Source organism: Taeniopygia guttata, chromosome 7 (genome assembly GCF_048771995.1).
Source record: "Taeniopygia guttata chromosome 7, bTaeGut7.mat, whole genome shotgun sequence".
NCBI classification, from domain to species: Eukaryota; Metazoa; Chordata; class Aves; order Passeriformes; family Estrildidae; genus Taeniopygia; species Taeniopygia guttata.
In genome coordinates, this window is record NC_133032.1 from 35,257,604 (window position 1) to 35,284,205 (window position 26,602).

General features: G+C 39.8%; 1 protein-coding gene across 5 annotated transcripts in view; it reads left to right on the forward strand.

Moving 5' to 3' along the window:
- The window catches only part of KYNU (kynureninase), a 79,160-nt gene that overhangs the window by 28,718 nt on the left and 23,840 nt on the right, over positions 1 to 26,602 (forward strand). For 4 of the 5 annotated variants that reach the window (XM_072931734.1, XM_072931736.1, XM_030278120.4 and 1 more), the window contains exons 5-10: positions 2,519 to 2,580; positions 3,883 to 3,954; positions 5,505 to 5,579; positions 6,889 to 7,035; positions 13,373 to 13,471; positions 14,213 to 14,286. In XM_072931734.1, coding sequence (XP_072787835.1) covers positions 2,519 to 2,580; positions 3,883 to 3,954; positions 5,505 to 5,579; positions 6,889 to 7,035; positions 13,373 to 13,471; positions 14,213 to 14,286 — 529 coding nt within the window. Of the gene's footprint in view, positions 1 to 2,518; positions 2,581 to 3,882; positions 3,955 to 5,504; positions 5,580 to 6,888; positions 7,036 to 13,372; positions 13,472 to 14,212; positions 14,287 to 18,338; positions 18,518 to 26,602 lie in introns of those variants that run through there. The other variant, XM_072931737.1, reaches the window with a different exon arrangement.

Sequence of the window (26,602 nt, forward strand, 5' to 3'; positions counted from 1 at the left end):
AGGATCACCTTCTGATGGAACAAGATTAACTGTGTGGCTGCTGCTCTGCGATGGGCTCGGGCAGGTCTCTGTTGAGGGAAGACTGAACGCTGAGCAGATCTGGAGTGACTTTGAGTGATAAGGATTATTTGAAATAACCAAAATGTTTTAGAAACTGGGGCCCTTAGCCTTTTTCCAATCATTTTACAAAATGCTTTTTACTTACTCCAGCGAGGATCAAACTTCCCTGGCAGTCAGAGGGGAGAAGGATGGCAGTGTCTGCCTAACGCAATCATAATTGTCTCTGAAGTTGTACTTTGCAAACGCTGCTTCCTTTTATTAAAGAGGAGATTTATCATGCAGAACATACAGGTTTTAGCCTGTCCTGGAGATATGGTATAAAGTTAGGAAATAAGGAAGGCAAACATAATTTTGTCTCCCGTGTGCCGGGTCTTTGAATATTGTAATAGGTTAATTGGATCATGGAAAGGTTGTTTTCTGAAATGCAGTGCAGGTTATAAAGGATAACAGTTTTCCAATGACATGGATGAGGTTTGTTTTGTGGGCATGAAATTCAATAATGGAAGGCTTTTAATAAATATATAATTTACGGAAGACCAAGACTTACATGACAAATGTAGTGTCATATTTAATTTGGGATGCTAACATGCAGCTAAAAGTGATCTACAGATTAACCATTTGTTTTATACAGAATCAGTACAGCAGGCAGAGGATTGCTCGTGTAGAATTTGCTGTGAAAACCACAGATTTCAGGGAAGGAGCAGAGGGACAAATAAGAACAATAACATTTCTTGATCCTGTCCCTTTTTTCAGCCTCAAGAGTTCCATAGAAATATTAAGACTGCAAATAATACTGTTTTGAGCTGCAATCACTCTCTCTAGCTGTCTCCTGGATCTGCAATAGAACAACCCCAAGGTGACCTCTTCCAGCAGCATGGAGCCTTAAGATGCAATGCTATCAGAGGGAAGAAAAGAAAGCAAAGGAGAGGAATTTAAGTAAAGAAAAAAGCTTATTTTTCCCTATGAAGAACTAGTTCTTCATATGTTTCTTTCCACAAACTTGATGATGTTCCTGGTGTCTGAAGGAGGAGGGAGCTTATTCATGACACCTCATTTGTGTTGTGGCTCATCCCCTAGACTGATCATTCCCAGTCACTGACACCTGTTTTCCAAATATTTCTGTCCAAAAGCTGGAGATTTCAGCAACACATGGACATGTCTTTGAACACCTCAATGAGAATGGCTTTTCCTGGGATGCAGAAGTTGAGGCCTGCTTGGGAGGAATGTATGACTTAATTATAATTATAGATTTCCATGTTCTTTGGCTATATTTGCCTGTATTGGGTTGAACCCAGGGTTATATCCTTTTTTCCTACACTGACAAAGGAACCACTCTGTGAATTTAAACTGTTTAGGATATGGTGGCAGTGTAAGGCAGGGACAGGAGAAATTCAAGGTTCAGCTTTCCTTTTCTTGTGGCTCCCCTTACCCTTTTATATCATAAAATCATCTTTTCCTTCCTCTTTATTGATTCCAAAAGTGGCTGTTGCCCTTCCTGCCTGCTTACACTTCTCTTCATCCCTCCCTCTCTGCAACCTGTCCCCGTTTGGAGAGTCTGTGGCTGAGTGAGGATCAGGACAAGGTGCACGAATACATCTCCCATCTGAAGACTCTCAAGATATTGATTTATCTCAAGAATGAATTTCTGCTTTTCAACAACAGACACCAAGAATTCCAGAAGGAAACAGGAATTAATTTTCTCCATATCTTGGTGCCGCCTGCCCTGCCCAACACATAATTCCCTGTCCTACCTAAAACCTTTCACCAGGGCTTGACAAATGCTGGAGAATTTGTTACTAAATACTTGCTAACAACAATTAGTTGCTACTAATTAGCTCTGTCTGTGATTAGCTGTATTCCAAAGGCATCTGTTATTATCCTCCTTGGAGCAATGTGGGTATGGCTTCTTGTGAAGCTGCTACATTAATAATGGTCTGTTATATCCAATAGGTCAATTTTGCACATTTCATTTTTTAATTAGGGATGAGATTTATCTTGACATTACAGTAACCACTTACAACAGATGATTATCTCAATATGTTTTCTCTCTTGTGTTACATATGAACTTTTGACAAAAATAAGTCTTCAAGTCTTGCTTTTCTTATAGTCTTTGTGACCTCACTTATCTGAGGTATTCAAGCTAATAAATCCACTGGTGGTTTGCTGGGAAATAAAAAGATTTAGTTCTTTTTCTTTTGTTTTCTGTGTCTGACCTGAAAAAATAAATATTTTCCTGCCAGTGCAGTGTAGAAAGTCAGACAAGAAATCTTTTTATTTCACTCTGATGACACCTCAAACATTTGTTTCCTTTCCAGGCTTTGGAGATTGAACTGAACATTGACTGAATTCATGCTTTTGCTTTCTCACTACTGTTCTCTGCTCTCTGTTCTATTTCTCTGAAATTTTAAAGAAAACCTCCAACCATTTGTCAAACTTTTTATCTTTTTTATTATTTTAGGGGCCAAGAGACAAGAAATAGCCTTAATGAATGGGCTCACTGTTAACTTGCACCTTCAGATGGTATGTCTTTATGATGAATATTTCATCTTGTGTTGACAAGTATTTTTCTCCTTTCTTTGTGTGTGTAAGCAAAGTGTTTTCTGAGGACCTCACAGAGACAGCACTGGGTGACAGATTAAGTTTTTAAGCCTTGGGAGTTGTATCTTGAATAATGTATGTGCAAGACCTGGCCAGACTCAATACTGAGCAGGAAAGCTGGACAGAGAAATATTTTCAAGGACTCTGTAGGGGAAGTTTCAGCTGTTCTCACATGTGTTGTATGTCAGTTGCCAGAGGAAATCTTATTATTTAAGAAACATTTACAAGTAACTTCTCAAATTTCAATTCCATGCCAAATTTCAAAGTTAAGGAAAAGGAGCTCAACTGTGAGCAAAACAAAGCTGGAATATCAGTAAAGCTTAAAATATAGATGCATACAAGAGATGACAATTAGAATTATGCTATTTCATATGGGCCTAAAATGTGCTAAAGCATTTTGACTTGCATGCCATAGTGGCCATTTATGCTGAGGTGCTCCCTGTGGCTACATAATGGCTGTCTCTGGTTCTCCAATATTTCCAAAGATTTGGTTCCACTGAGTGTAGATGTGATGCTTTGCTTTGGGTGGTTCTCAGAACAAGGTTTATCACTTGGATCTGCTCCCTGGACCTTTTAAAATTAATGAACCTGGAGCAGGGCAGGGTGGGCTTGGTGCAGCTAATTCATGTGGCTACTCTGCCCTGAATTAGGTGTGAATTTCTGGAGTACACAGACCATGCTGAGGGCTGTGGAACCCAAACTAAGTTGAGCAGGAGGGCTTGTAAGTCTTCATAGTCCTCCTGGCACGGTGGCCAGCCCAGCTTGCCAGGACCTGAGAAGAAAAGACCACCCACCTGAAGGTGCTGAGATCAGTTCTTTGGTCAAGCCAATGATTCCACCACTAAAGTTTAAGGGCAGGGATGTAAATCTAATTCTTTTTCACTGCCTGCTAATCTTCAGCTGCTGCTTTTGATTGCTGGATGGAGCTGGGTGAAATCCCAGCTTGCCTGGCTGCAGACAAAGCTTTGCCATTGATTCTTGTAAGTGCAAGTTGTCACTGCTGGGTCTTGGTGGCCTTTGTTATGGATATGTGGAATACAGTATTATAACACTTTCCTACTTTGATAAATGTTATATGGACAAAGAAATATTTGTAATTTCTGGGGGATTCTCTGTAGGTCTGCATGAAATTGAAGCAGTCTTTATTAAGTAACATGCTGGGAGCATCTTTCTCATCTCTGCTTAGATAGATTTCAATATTTCTTTCTTTTTCTTCCTTAACAGCTATCATTCTTTAAGCCTACTCCAAGACGCTATAAAATTCTTCTAGAAGCAAGAGCCTTTCCATCTGACCATGTAAGAAATTAATATTTCACCATATTTGTATTATTAATCATATTTTTCCAAAGAATATCACTAGTATGATTTGAATATTTATTAGCTTATCTTGTCCAAGTAACATTACAATAAAAAATCTGTCAGAAACTTTTGAGCTCAGCATACTTTTCAGATCGTAGCTTTATTCCTTTTGTTCAAATAAGAAGTGTTGCATGAGGAAAAGAATGAATGGGTACATTGATTTATTAGTCTTTTTAAAGACATTGAGCAACCTATTGGCCTAAATCAACTAAAGTTGTAAATGTTTTATTAATTCTTGTTGCTGTATACTTTATGAAACCAAATCAATACAAACTCACAACATTAACACTTATATATCCCCAGACAGAGATGGAAATGTTTGTTCTTAGCAGTTTGGATTACTATTTCAAACATAATTTGTCTGCTATAAAATAAAAGACAATAACCTGTGCATCAGAGCTTCAAGCAAATTAATCTTTGGGTTTGTGGGGCACTGCTACTTTATCACCAGCACTGTAAATTCCTGGAAATTGATAACAAATTTGATCTCTAAGGTGCAATAAAAGTGACTGGAGCTACTAACAGGTTTATTTGTAATGAAGATGCTGGCACAGATGTATACACCTCAAATTGCTTTTATTCTAAGTAATGTTCAGATTAATCCCACATTTGTTCCACATGCACTTGTACATTTACACTCCATCCTCTTAAATTTCTATGGCACTTCAGTAATAATCTCTGCAACTGCCATTGCTTCAGTTCCTGTCGTGAAATTTTAAATTCTTTTGTACTCTGATTTGATGATTGTTATTTGATCTCCAGGACCATTACTTATCGATAAAATCAGCAGATAGGATTTTTTAAATAGCTGGAGAGTTTGAAGCTCTTATTTCCCTCCAGCTGTGCTGCAAATAGAAGAGGTGAGAATGTCACAGGGCAGGATGTGTGTTCTGGCCAAACCTCATTTTTATTGGCAGCAGGGCACGTGGGTACCCAAGGCTCCTGGAGAAGGGATGCTCAGTCCTCCTTGCCTGTTATCCCTACAGGCTTGGCTTGCTGGCCTCTGGTGAAGTGCATCCATCCCCACAGAACCATGGAATGGTTTAGGTTGGAAAGGACTTCAAGATCACCATCTGTTCCCACCCCCTACAAGTTCCCAACCCCCTGCCATGGGCAGGGATGCCCCCACTGGATCAGGTTGCTAAGGGCTCCATCTCCACCCTAGTTCTGCTCCATGGATTTGTCCTGTGGGATTCAGGCTTTGACTTTGTCCTTGCAAAGGAATTAAATTAATTCTCACGTGAATTAAATTCAGTTTGTTTTTTAATCCAAAGGAAATCTGAGAATTTCTCAGTGGAGTGCTTTTTAATCCAAAGGAAATCTGAGAATTTCTCAGTGGAGTTGGATTATGCTTTCAAGCGTTACTTTTAGTGAAAGGCAAGGCATCTGAACACCTTCCTCAAGTTCTGATGTGTTCGTCCTTTTTTCCCTTGTAGCTGTTTATCATGTATTTGGGTTAATGTTGTCTGCATGGAATTCTCTTCCAGTATGCTGTGGAGTCCCAGCTCCGACTGCACGGGCTGGATGTGGAGAAAAGCATGGTCCTGCTGCAGCCACGGCAGGTTGGTGAGGAATCTGTCACTTCTGCTTGCTGCCACCAAGGGCAGAAACACATTTCATGTGAATATTCTCAAATATTCTGGTGTAGAAGTCGTAATCTGTGCTAAAATCTAGATAAAATGTCTGAATCATAAGTAGCTGTCTTTCTGTGCATACTTTTGACATTAGACCCCATTTTGTAATTGCTGATTCAATAGTTAACTTTCCCAGAAGAGCAACATAAACAACAAAAAAAATCCATTATCTCTATTTTTCCTGTTTCCAAAAAAAACTGGCAGCATCCTGAGTCACCTGCAAAATATGATTTTGACTCATTGAGAATTCCCAGTGTCCTTTGAATGTCCTGAGGTTGCCATAACACGAGCACCACTGTGTCTGCATCAGCACGGGCTGAGGGAAAGGTCTGCTCTCGGTAATATGCAATTCAGATTAATTTGAAATGCTGCCTCGCTTCACTTCTGCAGCATTAAGAACTTTGTCACCTAACTATAAACCCAGGGTGACCTTTTGCTTCTGAAATCTGAGTCATCTTGTGAGTAAAGAGCCCACTCCTGAACGCTTGATAGATTTGCAGAGATTGTTGAGATAATAACAGTCCCTTGCAATTCAACCATCTTGCCCAAGCTTTTTTCAGTAACAAGTCTAATTTAATTCTAGGTTTTCACTGCCTAATTGATCCCTAGGTGGTGGTATGTTTTACAAGATGCCTTGCTAGGAAGACAGGAGGAGGATGGGGCAGTAATTTTCCTGTAAAGAATCAAAAATGAGGTTGATTTTTTCTTGTGGTTGAAATTCTTCTATATTTAATGACCACAGGTTTGGGGATTTTTGTACTTTTGATGGTGTGAGACATTGTTTTTGAAATATGAATATGTCAGGTTTATAATAGCTTCCTATGGGATACCAAGTTTATCAGAAAAGTAAAGAGTGAAGCTGATAGACAACTTTCAAACCTTGTGGGTGTCACAAATTTCAGATGCCACTTAAAAATCATTAGATATTCTGTCTGCACCAGGAATTTTTGACTGTAAATTAAAACTGTCAGAAATACTAAAGGGTATGAAGCATGTTAGAGTGTGAAGTGAATAGACATTTTATAACAGGCACTTCCAAGATTCAGTTGCTAATGATTATTTTCTTCTGAGGTTACTTTCTTGTAGACTACCTCATGGCACTTCTTTTGTATATCCTTACCAAGACAAGGGTTTGCTTTTCATCTCCTTCCATGGTAAAATATAGATTATGAAATAAGGAATGGCAATGTCATTATTGCCAGAGTTGATTCCAATGTGTCCTTTGATTTTCTTTTAGGGGGAGGAGACCTTGAGGACCGAAGATATCCTGGCTGTAATTGAGAAGGAAGGGGACTCTGTTGCTGTCATTATGTTCAGTGGGGTGCAGTACTACACAGGACAATTGTTTGACATCCCTAGAATAACAAGGGCTGGCCAAAAAAAGGTAGGACTGCTCCAGATGTGTCCTTTCCATGCTAATTTTAGATCAGTTTTCTCTGTGAAATCAGCTGGTTGGTGTTTTTGGGGTTTGTTTTGGTTTTGGTTTTTGGGTTTTTTGTTTGTTTGTTTTTTTGTTTGTTTGTTTGTTTGTTTTGGGGTGGGTTTTTTTGTTTGTTTTTTTTTTGGGTTTTTTTTTTTTTTTTGGTCAAACAAAACACAGAAATTTGCAGGTCTCTGGTAAAATGTAAAAGCACTCTGTGCCCAGACCTTTGGGGACTGTGTGCTGCATGAGGAAATAGCCCTGTGGGAGCAACCTTTCAGGCAGATGAATGTTAAACTATTTGGAAAAGGTAATTCATGACTATTAACTTTGACATGGCTTTTCTTGAAGGGTAGAATACCAAGAGCCTCAGTGAAGGAGGAGAAGGAGGCAATCACAATTCTAACCCGTCTTTGAAAGTCAGTTTGTGTAAGGTTTCTGAGCTTTTTCTGAACTTTTTCAACATGAGACTTTCGTGATTTTCTTCCTTTGCTGTAGCTGTGCTATGACAGATTTTGCCCCCCTTGAGCAGGGGGGTGAGCTCCCCATGGAGCTCAGACTCCACTGATGAGTTTTCCAGAGACAGGCACAATGTGGAGCACATCAACATCACAAGATGAGTGTATTTTAGTGATGACTCAGCCTTCAGAGCTTGCAGGCAGTGTGTTCTGTGGACACAGCTGTAAAACTTTACCAGTTTCAATTGCCTTAGGAATTCAGGAGAAAACAGTTTTTGATTAAGTTGTCTTATCAACAGGAGGTCACCAGACTTTCCATGCTGGCAGCCTTTTACTGGATGCACCTTATACAAGATTAAACACTGAAGGGTAAACTTATTTGGTATCACTGGATTTTTGACAAAACCAGCTAACTCTTTATATTTAATGGTTTAACTCTCTGGAGAGGTTCCTACCTCACAGCACATTATACCTCTTCTGTAGCTGTAGGTCTGGCAGTGGAATTTTTCCTGGACGTCAGGACGTAAGTTATGCTGGCGGCAAGAGATGGTAAAGTCCCCCCTGGGAGAGCAGAGCAGGTGTGAGAGCTGGTGCAGGGCCCGTGGGATATAAAAAGGGAATGTTCTCACAGAGCAGCACCTGGTGTTAAAACCCAGTGTTAAAAACAGCATAAAACAAAACCAACTTCTGACAGGGATATAGAAAAGCAGGGTGAAAAGAAATGTGAAATGTGGGGAGTCAGCTGCAGGGGAAGTGGGTTTGTGCAGGAGCTCAAAAAGCAGCACCATCATGGTGCTTTTCTGGAGTGCCTGCCAGCACTTTGCTGACCACAAAAAAATCACAATTCCACCGTGCTGGAATGTTAGAAAGGGAAGACAGGTTATTAACAGGATGATGCCACCCACTGCTCTGCTCTCTCTCTCCTGGTGGCAGCAGAGCTTTCGTTCAGCTGCCAACACCTACATGTCTTCAGTGCTGCTTCCCAGAAAGCCTCTCTGTGATGTGTCTGAAAGGTGTCTGAGAAAGAGAGAGAAAAATCTTCCTTCCTTTCCATAAAGATGAACAACCTGGGAAAAACCTATTGCTTTGCCACCTCTGCAAAGATGCTCTCTGGACTGTGGGCTGCAGAATTGGATGCGTGGAAGAGATGCAGTTTCTGATAGCTCTAAACTGCCCCAAAGTGGTGTTCTGGGAGAGAGCTTATTACTCACTGCTTATAACATAGAGGGAAAATGGATTTGATGTTTATAAAATCTGAGGAGATAACCAGAACTTGGTGGAGAAAGATTAAAATTTTTGCAAAGCAGTGCAAATAATAATAATAATAGTATTAACTCAGGGGTATGGACTTCCACAGGGATGCACACAAAAACACCACACACTTTACCCAGAGACTGTATCATGTTTCTGAAGGAGAGCAATTTGTGACAGCAATTCAGCATTCCAGCAGGAACAGGCAGATGTCAAAGGCCTGTTTCCATCTGAATGCCTGTTAGAAATGACATAATATAGACATGAATCTCTTCGTCCGCTGATTTTTCAAGAGAGAGAAAGAAAAAAACAGACCATCAAATTGAATTTCTAGTGGTTCAAGTGTGCAGGATTGAGATCCAGGTAGATTAATGAACTAAAATATCATTGGTATACTGAAAAAGCAAAATTAATTCAACCTGAAGAACTGTTTGAGTACCCTTAAGGCTTAAAAATCATGAGCCAGCCATGTTTTTATTTCCCTCCTGTCAGATACACTCAGCTCAATGTCCTTACAGATTCTGCCCACAGGTTAAGTGATGTTTATATGTTTATACAAACCCTCTATGTAAGAAACTGTTACACCACACTTCAACATCTGCTTATCACAAATATTTACATGAAACTGTTGATTCATGAAGAGTTTCTGTTGGTAAGAAGCATTTCTGCTCCCTTCTTCTTATCTTGGACTCAGAGCTTCTGGTTATCAAAATGCCTGAAATGTGGGGTTTTCAAAAGAATTGGCTCCTCTCCTCTTTCCCCAGGCCAAAGCTGGAGTTAGGAGCTGCTGTTGGATTAGAGGAAAACCAAAACAAATGCTGAAGCAGAATCACTAGTGTCTATGTATCTATACATAGCTTTAATTGGACTTACCATATCTCCTTCAAGAGATTCTGGACCTGATGAATCCAGAACTGTCCTCTAGTCAACGTATTGTCACAGATAGGCTGAAAGTTCTTTTAAAAGCAAATAAGGCTGAAAAATCATGTTTGTAGCAAAAATGTAAGGTTCTCCTTCCTAGGGATGAAGGGTGGTGAATGACCCTACGCTCCTGAACAGAAAATAGGTTGGGGAGAGCTGACAAGCAAAAAAATCAGAAAGGGAAAATACAAGGTGAAAATGCTATTTGAGAAGAAGATGGGAAAAAAAAAAAGTCACTTGTCAGGCAGTATGTCAGAAATTCCTACACAGATGGTCTTAATAATTCTTTTAATGTACTATTGAAATAAAGTCCCACAGTGTTGTGCCCTATCAGGGCTTGGCTAGAGATTTGAGCTGTGAGCTCTGGAGGCCTGGAAAATGTCCTAGGATTCTTGAGGTCAATCATTTATGAATTAAGTTACTGATTTCCTTTTACATTTTTTAAGCCAATTTCCTAAGTTCTCTGCGTACATTAAGATTCCTCCCAGAGTGAAAGCTCTGCACATAGACAGCTTCATTAAGTCATTAAATATTAAATGAACTAAATTAAGCTTGAAAAATTACCTCAGGCTATTTTTCCATCTAAGGTCTCTCAGATAAATCGAAATTACTACGTATTGTGCAAGAGACTCATCAGCAGGCTGAGGAGGATGTAACAGTTTTCCTTGTTTCGTACTTTCAAGCTTGCTCTAGAGGATGGAGGAGGCTGAGTTGTTTTATTCTTCTACAAGTGAAGAAATGGCTGACTTTTAGGAGACTCTGCCTTTCAAATACAATTTTCATTTCATAAGTTATATTGTACTTTCCACTGACTCTGTACCATTATGTAAAATATTTTAATCTCTTGGGTCCCAGTAGGAAGAGCTTTAAGATCCTTCATCTTCATTTCTTTCCTGTCTCTCTTTCTAAATGTCCCAGCTTTGCTGGTGTGAAGCTGTCATTTCTCTCCCTCTCTCCAAATGTCATTGTCCATGCTGAGTTGTTACCTGCTGGTTATCAGCAGCTACCCAGACACTTGGCAGAAATGACTTTTAGATGTTGGAATAAAACGGAAGAGGCAGGGGAGAGCACGTGTCCTCTCCTTTGCCCGGAGCAGATGGAGAGCTCTGTTCGCCCCAGTTGGGGAAGCGCGGTTCCCACGCAGTCCTGGTTCTGCGTGCCTTCAGCGGGGAGAGCTGCTTCAGTTTGTTTTACTTTTTCCGTGCAATCTGTGTGGCTAAACATTTGCTGTTTGTGTGACTCAAGTGCCAGACACCTCCCTGGGAAAGCAAACCAGCACAACCCATCTTGCAGACAACGACTCGAACAAACTGGTGCGAGTGGGCGTTTCTGAGCCGATGCAGGAACCCTGCCAGCACTGAACCCGAATTTCCCGTGCCTCAATCTTGTTACACAGTGCCCAGTAGGATCTGCCAACCAGCTTCAAAGTGGTGGGGAGTGGCTAAGGGAGTTCAGGAGGATGACCCATGGGTGATATGTGAATGACCTTCCTTTTTTGTGGGCTCTGAGCCTACAGTGGGTCTGAGCTGATCTATTGCAGCCACTGTTGGTGCCCAAGAACATTTGTCCATGCCAAGGTCACACGTGTGGATGTGGTTATGGAACCTCATTATTGTTAGGGCATCCAACCTGTTGCTGTCCCAAGGTGTCTCCTTCTACCTCCCACCTGCTGTATTTTCATAATTTGATATTATGGGGTTGAACATAATTTTTTATAGAGTATATGGCGTACTGACAGGGAAAGGATAACTGATTTTGGCACATGATTTATAGGATTAAATTTCTTACATGCTTTTTCTTTATGAGCAACTTCCTTTTTTTTTTTTTTGTTGTTGTTGTTTGGGGTTTTTTTTTGTTTCAATTTTGCTAATGTACAGTCAGACACACACATTCTGCTTATGCCTCATCTGTTATTCCTGGTTTCCACTGAAACCAGCGAATCTGTCATAGAATTGCTCCCAAAAGTTTGTGTGGGATGCACGTACCTGTTCAGGTTTAAATCCAGTCAAATGAAGTTTTGAAGTTAATGCCTTAAAACCCTACGAGAACCTCCTCATTCACTGGAAATTGGATTTAGTTTGTTGGAGCTGATTTCAGTGATCCAAAGCCATTTTGTCCCTGAATGAGAGCATTCCCATTGGAATTCAGCATGCCCCTGCCTCTCTGCATTATCTTCACCGTTTCAGCTGATCTCTCTTAACTCAGTTCTGGGTGTCCCTGTGAAATCAAGCCACCACGGCTATTTGTTGGGACTCTAGTTCCAACATTTAGATCATGTAAATGCTATGGCAGTGAGTTTTCTTCCCATCATTTTGGAGCAACTTTTCAAGCTGATAACTTCACAAATGTCTCCATTAAAATTAACGTGTCACATCTTCTTAAAATGCTGCTCCGTACAAATTGTTATCTAGTTTATACAGAAGATTAAATATACCAAAGTACCTCTTAAATAATTTAGCTAAGACTCCCTCCATGCAAGAAACAGCAGGAGATTCTTTAAAAAACCCTTTCTTTTATTATTGGACGTTGATTTTTTCTGAAGCCTGTGCTCTCACTCTTATTCCTACCCTGCTGCTTGCAAGCAAGCTGTTTGTGTTTTAAAAGCAAAATGTAAAATAGCATTTAATTTGTAGTCCAGGCACAAAAAGCAGTTTTATTTCTCTGCTCTTAAATAGATAGCAAAGCTTAGAATAACTTTTTAGTTTAAAAATGCTGCCATCCAGTGGTTATTTTATGTGTAAAACTCATACTTTTAGATCTAGAAATCTCTCAGTCCTTAGATATTGTGGTTCCCCCCCTCCCCAACTTTTCCCCAGTGTCCTGTGCAAATTGTGGTTATGGCAAATACAAGACTTTTCACAGAGAAATGACAGAATCTTTCTTTTTAATAACAAGTATAAAAGTTATTGAAGATCAAGGCATTGCATAAGCTGCTATCTCATCCATTAGGATTCCCAAAGAGCAAGGTCCTCCTCTTTTAAATACCAGGGTGGCCTTGACCATGAATATTTATTGGAATGCAATTGTTCATGGGTAATTGGCATCATTATGACCATTTCTGCTTTGTCTCTGCCTGGAGTTCATTGTGCCATACAGGAAGTTTTTTGTTTATGCATTTGTTCTCAGTACTCATTTCAAGTGATTCCACTTCACTGCACAATCAAAACCTCAGATATCTAAGCCCTATCCAAGCATCCTTGAAGACAAATCACAGAAAAATTGCTGATTTCTACATGTATCTGTGGCATAGAAAACTTGTTTCTATAGATTAATCTATAGAAGGGTTTGGGTTGGAAGGGACATTAAGGATTGGCTTGTTCCAGCCCCCTGCCACGGGCACGGACACCTTCCACTATCCCAGGTTGCTCCAAGCCCATCCAGCCTGGCCTTGAACACTTCCAGGAATTGGGCAGCCACAGCTTCTCTGAGTAACTTGTTCCAGTGTCTCACCACCCTCACAGAAAAATATTTCTTCCTAGCATCTAACCTAAATCTCTCCTCTTTGAGTTTAAATCCATTCACACTTGTCCTATCACTCTCTGCTTCTGTAAGAAGTCTCCAGGTAGCCTAAATACCAAGAGAAAGTTAAGCTCTGAAGGAGTTATTTTCAAAATAATCTCACAGTGATGATTATCTTAATAAGTAACCTAATAATCATCTCTTTCCTGCAGGGATGCCTTGTTGGATTTGACCTGGCTCATGCTGTTGGGAATGTAGAGCTTCATTTGCATGACTGGGGAGTAGATTTTGCCTGCTGGTGCTCCTACAAGGTAAAACAGATTCCATATTGTCACTTATCTCATGGGTCAGCACACAGGTCAGGTGAGTAAGAGCTGCACCTGAACAGTTGAGCAAGACTTGGTTGAATCTTTGAATTTGCCACAACAAAGAGATGGGCACTGACTTTAATGGTGCCTTTGTTATGAGTGGTTCCAAAAAGTAAGAGTGGCAATGACCTACAAGGTCTTGTGGATCTGAGACTGGCCACTGGTGGTGGTTAAACATCTGCCCTGTGGACATGGGAATCAGAGGTTCCTCTCTTATTTCTCACACCAAGAATGTCTCACAGCTATAATATTTTATTATGTCATCCCTAAATAAGAGTATTCTTGTCTAAGCTTTAATAATTTCAGATCACAGAACAAGGTTTAATAAGTTCATATCACAGAGTATCTTTAGTTCCTTTGACTCCTAGTGAGATTAAAACTTGTCAGACATAGATTAATTGTTTCATGACTTTGCTGTATATATATATATGGAACAGTTTCAGATGTACTTCAATTTTCTGGCCTCTTAGACCTCAAATACTGCATGTAAGCCAAGAGAGGTACTTTTAAAACTAATCTGAAAAAATACGTCTGCTTTTACCTCCATCAGCACTTTGTGACAAATGCTAATGTCTTCATCTAGAAACCACTAGAAATGTTAAAATTGGTTTGTTTTATAGATCAGGGTGAGGGAACTTTACATATAATGAACATGACATGTACATGTTGATTTATTCTTTGCAGTATTTGAATTCTGGAGCAGGAGGCCTTGCTGGTGCCTACATTCATGAAAAGCATTCCAAGAGTATTAAACCAACGTAAGTATTTCTCCAATAATAAATTCCCAAATAAAAGGTGCTGTGAAGTTTAAATGGGAAAGAACCTTCCCTTTCAGAATTGAGATCTGAAAGTGAAATTGTATAGATTCCTAACCATGGAATATGGGCATGCGTAACTATGCATATATTTATAGAAATAGAGGAAAAATCCTGTTTCAATAAAAACTCATTTGTTACTGATTTATTGCTTCAGTGAAAAGGGTAGTAAACATTTTGACAATTTGGTTATCTGACTTTGTTACTTCAGATGGGTTGTTTCACACTAACTTTAGTAAATTTTGAAATTGCTAATGCATGTGCTCCCATCTAAAATACATTTCCTTCTATAAGTCTGGTACCAGTTCTTAATTAAATAGAACCATAAAAGAGAGTGTTGATAATATTAAAGACAAGAATTCTAAATCACATCTGTGAGACTATAAAGAGACTATTTAACATCTTCCCTTAAAAATGGATTTTAAATAATCATTGAAGTCTTTGGTTGGTGAACAAAATCAAAGACATTTTCAACTCTGTGCCTAATAGCTCTTTAGTAGTGGCATGTTTTCATTACAATTATATCCACTGGAAAAGCTAGGAAGTATTACATGGAGATCTGTTCTGAAAGACTGTGTAATCCATGGAAAGCTGAGCTATCAGCTGAGGTTAGCTGCATTAACAAAAATACCTGTTATTTAAGCCATTCTATGGCTATACTCTATCTATGTATATTAAGAACAGTGGGATAAATACTTTTAATGCACTGACAAATGTAAACATTTCTGGCTGTAATGCTTGGAGAGATTGCTGGCACTTCCTTTTATTTTAGCTTGAAGAATGGAAACTAAATCAGGTTCCAGAGACAAATAATATTATAATAAGCAGCTTTACTATGTGCTGGTTTCAGACTGTCTAGACTCCCAGGAGATAACAAAATAATGCTGATAAGTTCTTTTCAGTCACCCATAACAGAAAACTCATTAGGATGACATATGACCTGTTGTGAGCTGATTCCAGCCTTATATGTGAACACAGGCAAAACATACTGGATATCTGGATATTTCTTCTGGAAAGGTTCTTTTCTTGCTCCCCTGTTGCCAGGTGCAGGCATTGCTCCCATGGCCACACCTGATTGTGTGGCTCCCATTGATCCTGGTTGTGGGGAACTGGGAAGATGCTGAACAGTGGAAAAAAAGTGAAAAATTACAGAATATCTAGAGGTGGAATGAATAAAATATCAAGGACCTTCAGTCTTTTTTCCTCCTTGATGACATTTTGGTACTTTTCTGAGGTTACTAGCTAGGTATTGTAGGTAAGAGTTTAGATTAGTTTTTCCTGAATCAGCTTTTTCATAATTTGTCTACTGAATATCTTAAATGAAATTACCTATATGGAATAAGCTTTTCCAGCCTGTGGACAAATTAAGGATATAATTCCAAACTTCCTGCATCGACCTTCTGCATTATTTAATCACAGTTATTTCATATTTCCTGAGATTTGATAATCACTCATCAAATTGTTTGTAGTTCCTATGCCCCGGTTACAGTACTTTTCTTTTTTTCCTGCATCAACCAACCATTTCAGGCCTCCAAATAAGGCACTGAGACAAAGGAGAATTTGTCTATGTCAAAGTATTCAATTGCATAGCTGATTTAAATGCAGAGCAATTTGCTGTATGTTGTACAATCAAATAGAGTGGGATTTAACTGCTCGGGAAGTTGCAGGCTCTGTGCTGTAGCCGCAGAGTCTCTGGCTGTCATCTGAAACAAGGATGACACCCAGTGGCCACAATACTTCAGTCAAGAACGAGGCACCAAGCACTTGTTTCTTTGCACCTCAGCCCACACATAAGCAGGGAATTAAATTCCAATCCAGCTGACACCCTTTTGTCGTTTGAGCTGTCTGAAATACTGTTCTAACTCACGGATGGTTTTAGGTGAGTCAATTTTTACTCACCTATATAAATTTTTCTAATTTGTCTCATCCTTCATATTTCCTGCAAGTTATCGACTAGGTAGTTATTTTAATATGGAAATAATCTATTGGGTCTTAATGGGAAAATGTGTGTTCTGACTGTAATTCAGAGAGGCAGAACATTTGTCTTTTGCTGTCTGAGGCTGGGGCAAAAAGGACTTGTTGAAAATAAAACAGCTCAGTCCAAAATCTCATTTTAAAACTCCCCAAACCCAGCTAGTGCACATCACCAAAGGAATTTAGGTATTTTGGTTTAACTTCTCCTAATTTTGTGAGTATGCTTTGTCTTATGCCCAGTTTAAGAAACTGGGTTCCTCTCCAGCTGCTCCCTCCAACAACAAAACATTTATTTCCTGCTTTCTTTTAAAATGCAACTTGGGATAGAATTGTTAAAATATTTAAAGTATTTAATAGCCTTACCATCAGTACATGAGGCGATGCCAGAGCTGTTTCTGCTTTGGGGCTGCCTCGCTGCAAACCTCCACAACCCAAACCTGATGTAAATCAATAATACCTTGGCATGTCCCAGCAGACAAAAGGCAAACCAGTCCCACTCTTCTTCATGGAAGTGCCAGCTTCCCACAAGAGTTATAAAGTTTGTAATTCAATATATTGGGAAAGGATTTATGTCTGAGGGCAGGGCTTGATTTTTAGATCGGATGGAAGTAGAGGGTGAGAGAATCTGCTGTGTCCTGCTGTTTTGTGTCATTGTAAACACCATCCTCTAGTCCTGCAAACACCTTGGCTTAGCTTGGGACGGTTCTCTAACTCACTGCAGGGGCCGTGAATCTAAAAGAACATGTTGTAACCAGCCCAGTTAACATCTGTACCCAAGCATGTGGGGTAGTCCTTTGCTAGTCCCCATCTTTCTCCTTAGAGCAGCGACACTGAATCAATCTGACATATATGGGTCTGATCTGTCCCCATTCTCCCATGATCTCACCTCCTCTGAAGTCTCTCTTAATACTCAAATAGCTTTTTTAATACCTGCTCTATATATCACAATGCAATATATTCCTGGTTAATTGTGTGAGAGTGATTTCTTTATGGGAAGGTTTCAACTAAAACAAAAAAAAAAAAAAAAAAAAAAAGAACCTGGAGAGAGCAGACTATGAAATACTACTGAAAGCATCAGGTCAATGCAGGCTGAGCCTGTGCCACCAGGTTTCCATGTTAAGTGTTGCAGAGGGGAGGTTTCCAACACACAGAGAGCACTGGAGTGACCTACTAATACTGAAAATTTGCTTGTCTAGCTGTTTGAGCTCCAGAAAAGTTCCCATTTTAATTTTTGAAATTTTTTACTCCCTCCCTAATTCTCCATTTATAAAAAGGATAACTTGAATTACCAAGCAATTTAGCTGTAATGAAATGTGAATGTTTGTGAGCACCTGGGGGAGAAGATGCTTGAGTCAGGTGTTCCCAGCAGGGTGTTTGAAGCTGTAGATGGGCAACAGGTTCAGCTCTGCTGTCAAGGGGTGAAAGGGACACGAGGAGACACATTTGCAGAGCCCTGAGACAGTAAACTAAGTAAAAGTAAGGCACAATTTAAACAGATGAAAGGGAAATAAATGTATGTAAAGCAGTCAGGAAAATAATAGATAAACCTTTGCAGAGGATTAAATGAAAACTCTACAGTGCTTAAAATGGAGGGATTTAGCAAGACTTTAGCCCACACTAGCAGCAGGTAGTGTTTAAAAGTGAAAAGTTTCTGTGATGTGAAGAAATGCTGCATGTGCAGGAAACAGTTGATGTCCAAAGAATGTGTTGGCTTTTACCACAGGATAAAAAAAAAGTTTAAAAGAGCAAGAAGCAAAAAGGTTTTCATATTAGCTTTGAGGAAAAAAAGGCATCTTCAGCCAATTTCTTCACAGAGGGGATATTTCAACTCTTTTTCTTATCCTACTTCCCCTTTTGGAATTTTGATGCCAATGAAAATGCCAGAGCACAGATAGCTTCCTGCTGCTTCTTTATAGAGACTTGCACAGCTTTTTTTGGTGTGTGAACTCTAACCCTGGTGTCAGATAAACAGAAATATGCTACTCCAGCTCCTTATACTTTCCCCTTCCCATTTTTCCCAGGTGCTCTGGATCACCATCCTGCTCCAGTGCAAATCTTCTCTCTCCAGTAACTGTTTTGCAAGAGGTTACTCTACACCTTCTAGGACTGGTAGCTCCTGCTGAGTTTTTCTTTGCTCATTTTCTTGATTTATGAGGAGATATTACGTTAGTATTTTTTTGAATTAGAGTCACATAATCCCCAAAATAAAGAGCCCCTGTAAAACTGCTGAAAATAATGTAACTTTGGAGGAGTGTGAGTTGGAAGCAAGGGACAGTCATAAAAGGATTTGGAAGGTTGTTTTATATCTACTGTACTGGAAAGAACTAACACTGATCTTGTTTAGAATGCTTCTAGGTATCATGGGATTATAGAATGATTTTGGTTGGGAAGGACCTTAAAGCCCATCCAATTCCACTCCCTGCCATGGGCAGGGACACCTTCCACTATCCCAGGTTGCTCCAGGCTCCATCCAGCCTGGCCTGGGACACTTCCAGGGATCCAGGGGCAGCCACAGCTTCTCTGGGCACCCTGTATCAGGACCTCACCACCCTCACAGGGAAAGATTTTTTTACTCAGACTGAGTCTTCTACTCAGACTTTACTCATATAATAGGCCAAGATGTCCATTTCTCACTGACCATTTGAATTTGTCTCCTCTGAGTATCTCAGCACTCCTGGAAGCTTTACCAGAACAGAGCACCTTGTCCTGGTCCAGGAGAGGATCCAGAGAAGCAGCACAGAGACTCTCAGGGAAGCTGTGCTGAGTGCAGCCAGGTGGGAAAGTCAAAGGTGACAGATGGCAGGGAACACGCTGCTGGTTCCAGAAGGGTTCTCCCTGCTCCTACTGGACTCAGACTGTGGGATAATGTAAATAAACTACTCCTGCAGTGAGCACGTGTCCCCCGAGTGCGTGAAGTACCCTGTGCTAAGGTAGAAATGAACTGTTGCTTTGCCAAGGAGATGAGAGCAATTTAGCTCCTTGAGCTAATTTAGAAACCAAAAGTTAAAACCTCCCTTGGGAAGAGACTGTTTAGGAATAAAGCTATCGGCTAATTAGGCTTAATTGCATTGTCTTGGGACAAGTGATTTATTAGGCCAATCTAGATCCATGATGGGCCTGCAGGGGTGTGTTCTCGGATTCACCAACTGCATGGCAAATATCCAAGAGCATTTTTTAACTTTGGAGTGAGTCTCTGGGAGAAAAAACGAGAGAGGTTAATGTGCACTCGCATCATCTATTCCCATTCTTTTTCTTCAGCTCCTTTTATGTGGTTCCCATGATTGTCTCCTTGTTCTCTGTCAAGCGTTTTCTCTCTTTCTTCCTTCAAATCCTTCCTTGTAATTAAGCTGTATCTTCAAGCAATCTCACCTCTTTTCTCATTATAAATATCCCTCTTGTTCTTTCCTTCTTGAAGGTCTTCCTCTTTGTTTTGTCATCTTTGCCCTGGCTGGATTTTAAGGATTGTAATGGTGCTGGGTGTGAACTCAGCATCACCTGTGGGGTGAGTGTGGAAGAAATGTGCTGCTCTCATTCCCTGAGGGCACTCCCATGCATTTTTCCTCCTGGATCACTCCGAAGAGATATCACTTGGTGTGCTGTGCCATGGTCCTGTCCCACTTCCAGCCTCAGGAATGAGAGGGAGGTGACTCTGTTCCTTCCACATTTCCTTTCCCATCTGCAGCGCCTGGAGCTTCCTCATGGATGGTGTAAGACACAACTGCTCAAACATATGAAAGGAACCAACACGCTCAGCATGATGGAGAGGTGAATGTAGCCTGGGGGCGACTCTTGCATCCTGTTAACTAGCAAGGAAGGGATCCCGGGGCTCTCCTTGGAGTCTGGATGGTTGCTGTGATTTTTCCCTTGCATTTCAAAGCCCGTGTGTTGTTATCTCCCTGCTCTGTGTGCCTCAGTTCTCCACTTCCAGGCAGGTAGTTTTGAAAGCACTTTGCTGTGTCTTGATTTTTTTGATCAAGCTTCCTTCCTGCTGAATTAATTTGAAGAAATGCAACACTCATAGTGGTGTTACACACCTCTAAGAAAACAGAAAGAAAGCCTTCTTTGCCTGCTTTTTTAGTAAATCACAAAAAGAGGAGTTATTTATTTTATTATCCATTCATCTGTGTGTTTCTGTAGCCACCTCACAGAACCTTTCTATATTAGGGAGGAAAGTTTATTTTTAATGAAAAAACCTCTAGTAAATTTTCTGCCATTTCCACTAAGAGCTCACTTACCTCTGTGCAGAAATGTGCTGGAACTAATGCAATTTTGCATCTGGGATTTCCTACTGGATGTTGACTCACTTTCAGTGTTTGATCATTTTTTCACTTTTTCTACTTCAGAATTTTTGGAACTTTCTATGAAGCTTTCCTCCTAAGATTCTCAGTTAAACCTGTGGTCTGCACGCCCTTTAAAAATGAGATTTGCTCATTCTTTTGTATTGGTTCATTAGACCACAGTGGGAAATTGTGTCTAATTTCTCCATATAAAATGTGCTTTGAGGTCATGGTATGGCTTGAAATTGCTCTAAGCTGAAAGCACCAGCAAAAACCTTTATACTTTTGTGCCATTAATAGTCACCAGTTTTCTCTCCATCCTGAAGTATGTTCCTGTAATTCTCAGCTACGTGTTCAGATGGGGTTTTGTGCCTGGGATGTCTCCCAGAGCTGTTCCTGTCCCTGACCTGGCTGAGCACCTGTCTGGCTTTAGCTGCAGCTCTGGGGTCACACACACAACTCATGTTGTGATTCATGTCTCAGCCAGCATCTGACTCAAACCATTTTCAAATGATCATTGAAATGTCATTGCTCAGGTTAAGGAAATAATTCAGTCCTCTTACTTTTTGCTAAGCTGACACTCTGGATTTATGCACAGGGGAATTATGAAAGGGAAATTTTTGTTGTTGTTGTTGTTGTTGTTGTTTTTTGCTTGGTTTACTATTTGTGCCTATTTGTTTCCACACGTTCATGGGGTTTCTAGCCCCCATTCTCCCTCTTCCTCCTGGTTAAAACTTCTTTCCAACACTCAAAACACTCAACCAAAATAAGGTCTCACCAGGTCAGAAAACTTCATAATTTTCTTTTGTCTCCCTTAATCAAATCTATTTTATCTTAAAGTCCAGCAAAAGACATCCACAGCCTGCTGTCTTTTATTTCTTACCCATCTCCACACATCTTTGAATCAGGAGTTTCCTAGAGGCCTTCATGACATATATTGTCTCTTCTTGCCTACAAGCTGTAAGCCACCCTTCCTCTCACTTTCCATTTGTGAAATACTTACTTTCACACCTCTTTGTCGCTGCTGGTAAATTTTTACTGCCACAGTGACTACTCCTCATTTTTCACCGGAGTAATTTTCAGTGCTTGCTGGCAGCTGCCTCTTGCAGCCTTCCACTGTGTGGAAACTGCAGGGCAGTTCCAGCTGTAGAGAGCTCACTCAAGTGTCTGAAGAGGAGTTTCTAGTGAGATGCTGGGAGAAACACACAGTCTTCCCTTTCCTTTCTCTTTCCCTAATTTCTCAGTCAGCATGACATCAATTCACTGATCTAATCACACCAGTGCAACAGTTTTGGGAAAATGTTAGGTTCTTTCTGTCCCATGCCATGAAAAACAGCTGCTCAACATGAAGAATAATTTATTATTTTCTTTAGCTGTGTACAGATTATTGAGCAAATATGCAATAGCTTCCTACTGAAATCTAGTTTTTCAGCATCCCTCTGTTTTCACTGACAGTTTTCTGAGATGACTTTTGAGCAACCCACTGTGAGCAGAAAGATTTTGTCAGTGTGTGCTGAAGGTCAGAGTTGCAGGTACAGTCATTTTCTGACAGGACAATGAGTCCACATAAATGTCCTTATTTGATGTTTCTCACCTGTTTCTGCAGTGAGAAGAGCCTGGAGCTCCTGGAACCAGTGTAGGACCTCATGTCAAACATGACATACTTACATTGGACCTCACGTCAAATCTGTTTTAGACCCCATAAGACTGTTAAGTTTATGTGCTACTGGAAATTTGGACAACTGCAGCCTAATAAAAAAAGCCCCCTAAGTCACATTGTTCTTATTTTCTAGTGATGGATGAAATTTAATATTTTTGAAGAGATACTCTTTAAAACAGATCTGAAAGATGCACATTTCTGTTTTCCCTTAATTATTTCATGTCTTAGACTTCAGCTGAAAAGACTTATCTGAGTTTTCCTCCTTCAGTATCACTTAGTAAATGTCTTGTAACACAACTACTGGATCTACTGGCAAATTTTCTGGCACTTGAAACTATGAATTCAATTAGTTCTAGCCATTGCCATAAAAAAAAATCTCATCAAATGTGGATTGTTTCTTGTTTCAGGCAAAGAGCAGAGGCGATAACTTACATTTTATCTAATAGGATTCTGGTATTATAAAGGCCTCACATTAATATTGTGATTAGTCTATTCAAAAACAACAAGGACCCAAGGAAGCCCAACTTCTCAGATCTTAAAAATTTTATATTTCAGTAAGATATATTTATTATTTAGAAATTTATCTAGATATCCTCCCCTGAAAGATTTATTCAAGGGATTGCAGAGACTGTATAGTTCTGCAAATGCATCATAGTAATCAAAACTATCCAAGTCTCCTTTAAGTCAGAATTCACATTTAAAAGTAGCTCTAGGAGGGACTGTTGCTTTCACTTGTTTAATTTAATCTGTTTGAAACAGCCTAGAAAAAAAAATTATGGAATTCTTAAAGAATATAACATGCTTTTTTTTTTTTTTTATCAGGATAAAATAATTGAGAGCTATTCAGTACTTTATAAAAATTACTGAGAACTTTATTAATATCTCTATGAGTAAATTGGCTCCCTGCTTGATTTTTAATTTCTGGTGTTAGGCAGAATATTCAATTTCCCCTTACTAAATGTGTGAACATACTGTTGGCTGTATTCCCCCTTTTCATATATCTGATATTTGGCCAGTGAAAGTGTTATATGAGCACTTTGTGATAATAGTTGTTCGTAAGCTGATTTAACAGTTTTTAATTCAACTTCATTAGCCTTAGGGGGTTTGTTTTTTGTGAAATCTTCTCCTGGGATTTAATTTAGGCTCCCATTTTGTCTGCTGTTGGATCGTACCTTTCTTTTGCCTAATCATGGCGAATGAAATTATCGTCCCTTATCGCAAGCGCCTCGGAGGTTTGGTGGAGAGCTCTGCGAGGCTCCAAAGGGCCCTGATTGGATTGGCAGCATTGCAGCCATTCCTCTTCCTCATGCCCTGGCCACAGCAACTTGTTTCCTGCTGCAAAAGTGAACTCAATCTCCTTTTGTTTTGACCTGGAGGGGTAATATGGATGGACGTGTTGAAATTGGTGTATTCCCACTTGTGTCGAGCCTAAAAGACTAACAAGGTAAAAATCAATCCAGGAAGAGGGTGTGCACCCTCTGTCTCCATGTAGCCACGAGCTGCAAATCACCTTGTACTCCACTGACCAAAAAACACAGGTTTTTCACCCAAGAGCCTCTCTAATTGTGGCAACAGTTTTGTTAAATCACCCACCTCGAAGAGCAGCAAAGCTCAGGGAGCCGAGAGCTGCCCAGCTACTTTTGGAAAGAGGGTGATCACTCAAATCTAGAAGTTTCTTAATTCCATCCATTGCAGTTGCATAGTTAAGTGTCATTGTTTAAATTATGAGACTGCTTTTCTGGATTTGGGTCTTTGCTGTTAAAACTTGCTGCTAGGCAGAAAGTGAGTTTAGCTATTTTTTAACCAAGACAAGCCTCAAAATAGAGGAGAAAAATTGTCTCCCTTTAGATGGTACTGAAAATGCAAGCCTCTTAACAGAAGAAAAATGTCATGCTATTAGCCTCTAATACAATCACATTACTTTGGTCCTTTGACAAAGTAAAGCCTCATTGATATTAAATATGAAAAGTTACTACTTTCACAGTAGCAACTTTTCATAAGGAGTTTTGATTTTTTTTCACTGAGTTCTAAGAGACTGGCCCATTAATAATATATGGTGCCGCTCACAAGTCACATATGCTTAATAATTAGGAAACATTTGTAATGAGTTGAAAAGGGTAAGGAAAGCAGCAGAGTGTGTGCAAGTCCTAAACTACAGAAGTCTGAGGCTAATAATTACCTGGGCTTCAAAAGCTTTTCAAATCCTAACAACAGATCCTACTTAAAATTAACAGGCACTGCACAGAAGAGAATAATGAAACAAGTCCAAGCTTACCATTTGGGATAAAGGATAGCTAAAAAGATATAAGGGAAGGAAAAAAAAAGGCTTTAAATATAGCTTCTGGCAATCTTGGCAAGGTTTTCTGAAGGAGACTGTGAGAGTTAGGCTGGAAGTATTGCTGCAGTCTAATAGGGGTAGCTGCTATAAGTCCCTTAATCCCCCGTGCAAATCCTAGCCCTTATAGATATATACTGTGGGGATACTCTATAACTGACAGCTTCTCACTATGGGAAGAATTTCACCTACACAAGGGGGTTAAAATCATCGAATTCCTGATTTCAGTGATGAAACCAAGAGTTATTTTTCCATTATTCTTTGTTTTGATTAAACAGACCCCTCATCATTTCAAGCATCATTTGAAATGTCTTTTCTCCCTTTCAGGGAGCTGTCAGCAGGGAAGCTCTGGGTGAGAGCAGGACCCTGCTGGGGTGCTCAGTATGGAGAGGGTGGGGTGGAGTGGAATAATATTGCCCATCCACTTGGGTTTGTTTTGTTTCAGCATAGCTGTAAAACACCATGTGGAATTAAGCAATAGAGATATTGATTTTTAATTTTTTTTACAACCTTATCAGAAATGCTGGTAAAGTGATCTAGATCAAGAAAAATATTAGATTCTGAAACGTATAGAAACCTAATGCTAGCAACAACTTTGGAGGGTGAGGTGATAATTTGGGGAAAGGCTGACAGGAGGGGAAAAAAACCAAATGATACCAGCTTTACCTTCAAATGCCCTTTTCTTATCTGCATATTAAAAAATCCTGTATAAGATGATCCAAATAAATATTTTTCTTCATCCTTACATGGTCCTCATTGTTAAATATGTGAGTACATTTTAACAAATATATTCTCATCCCTCACTGCAGAGTTAGAACAGTCCTGAGCAGAATTCCCAGAGATGAGGGCTTGAGGCATGGAGAGACCAAATGACTCATCAATGATCAGACAAGTCTGTGATAGCAAAGAAAATTTAAACTCCTTCTCAAACTCCAGCCAGTCAGCCAAAAATATGCCATGGAAAGCAACGAGCAGGTTTTTCTGTTTTCTTAGTTGATGTATGTATGTGTCATTCTATTTATTCTGAATTTTGGCATTGAATCCAAAGAAACACAATTATGCTCATGTGCTTGCAATAAAATTAATGCCATAGAAATTAAATTAAAACATATAAAAATGCAATTAGAAAGCTGCAATAAAATTAATGCAGAGTAGAATGCAAAGAGTTGAGCCCAGCTGTTGAGCCTGGGGACCAGGTCTGCGCTCAGCAAAGCTGTTTGTAGATCTGAATGAAAGCAAGGTGGATTTGAGGGGGTGAGGGAAATGTTTCTGTGAGTTTGGTTTCTGGGATTGACCTTTGACTGAGTGCAGCATCATTGGGAGATGCTCCTGCTGAGGACCCAGGTCCTGGGTACCTTTTCTATCTGTATTGCATTATGTGGAGCCCAGGAAAATGAAGGAATGTACCTCAGAATATGGAATTAAACTTCCAGTTGAGCTGGAGATTCATATATTGATGAATATTTAGAATGTTTATAAAATATTTAGCATGTTTAGAAATGTTTTTGATTTTGAGGAGCTGATTGTACCATTTGTTGGTTTGCGGGTTTTTTTGGTTTTTTGTTTGGTTTTTTTTTGTTTGTTTGGTTTGGTTTGGGTTTTTTTATCCTGGAATTTGAAATATGGAAGCTGGGCTCTGGATGATTCTCCTTCCTAGAAGGAGAAAGGTCCAGGATGGTCAGATGTGGATTGTTCCTAGCTCCAGGCTGGCTCCAGTCTCCAGGCTTTCTATGTCCCTCTTGCAGTTTAATTTCTAAGACCTCATGTTTTTGTCACTCATTTCCTGCTAAGAGAGTGATATTTAAGTCACAAGTTACCTCTTTCCTGTAAACTTGTGTCACAGTGCCTGTTGCTTGCCTATCTTAAGTCTTCAGGGTGTTTTGAGACATGGATGTGCTCTTCACATAGCCAGCCGTGGACATATAAGACTGCAAGAAACTGAATTGAATGATTATTTTTGGCCCTTTAATTCTTTTCCCTGCACAAGGCTGCCTTTGCAGACATGGCATCTGC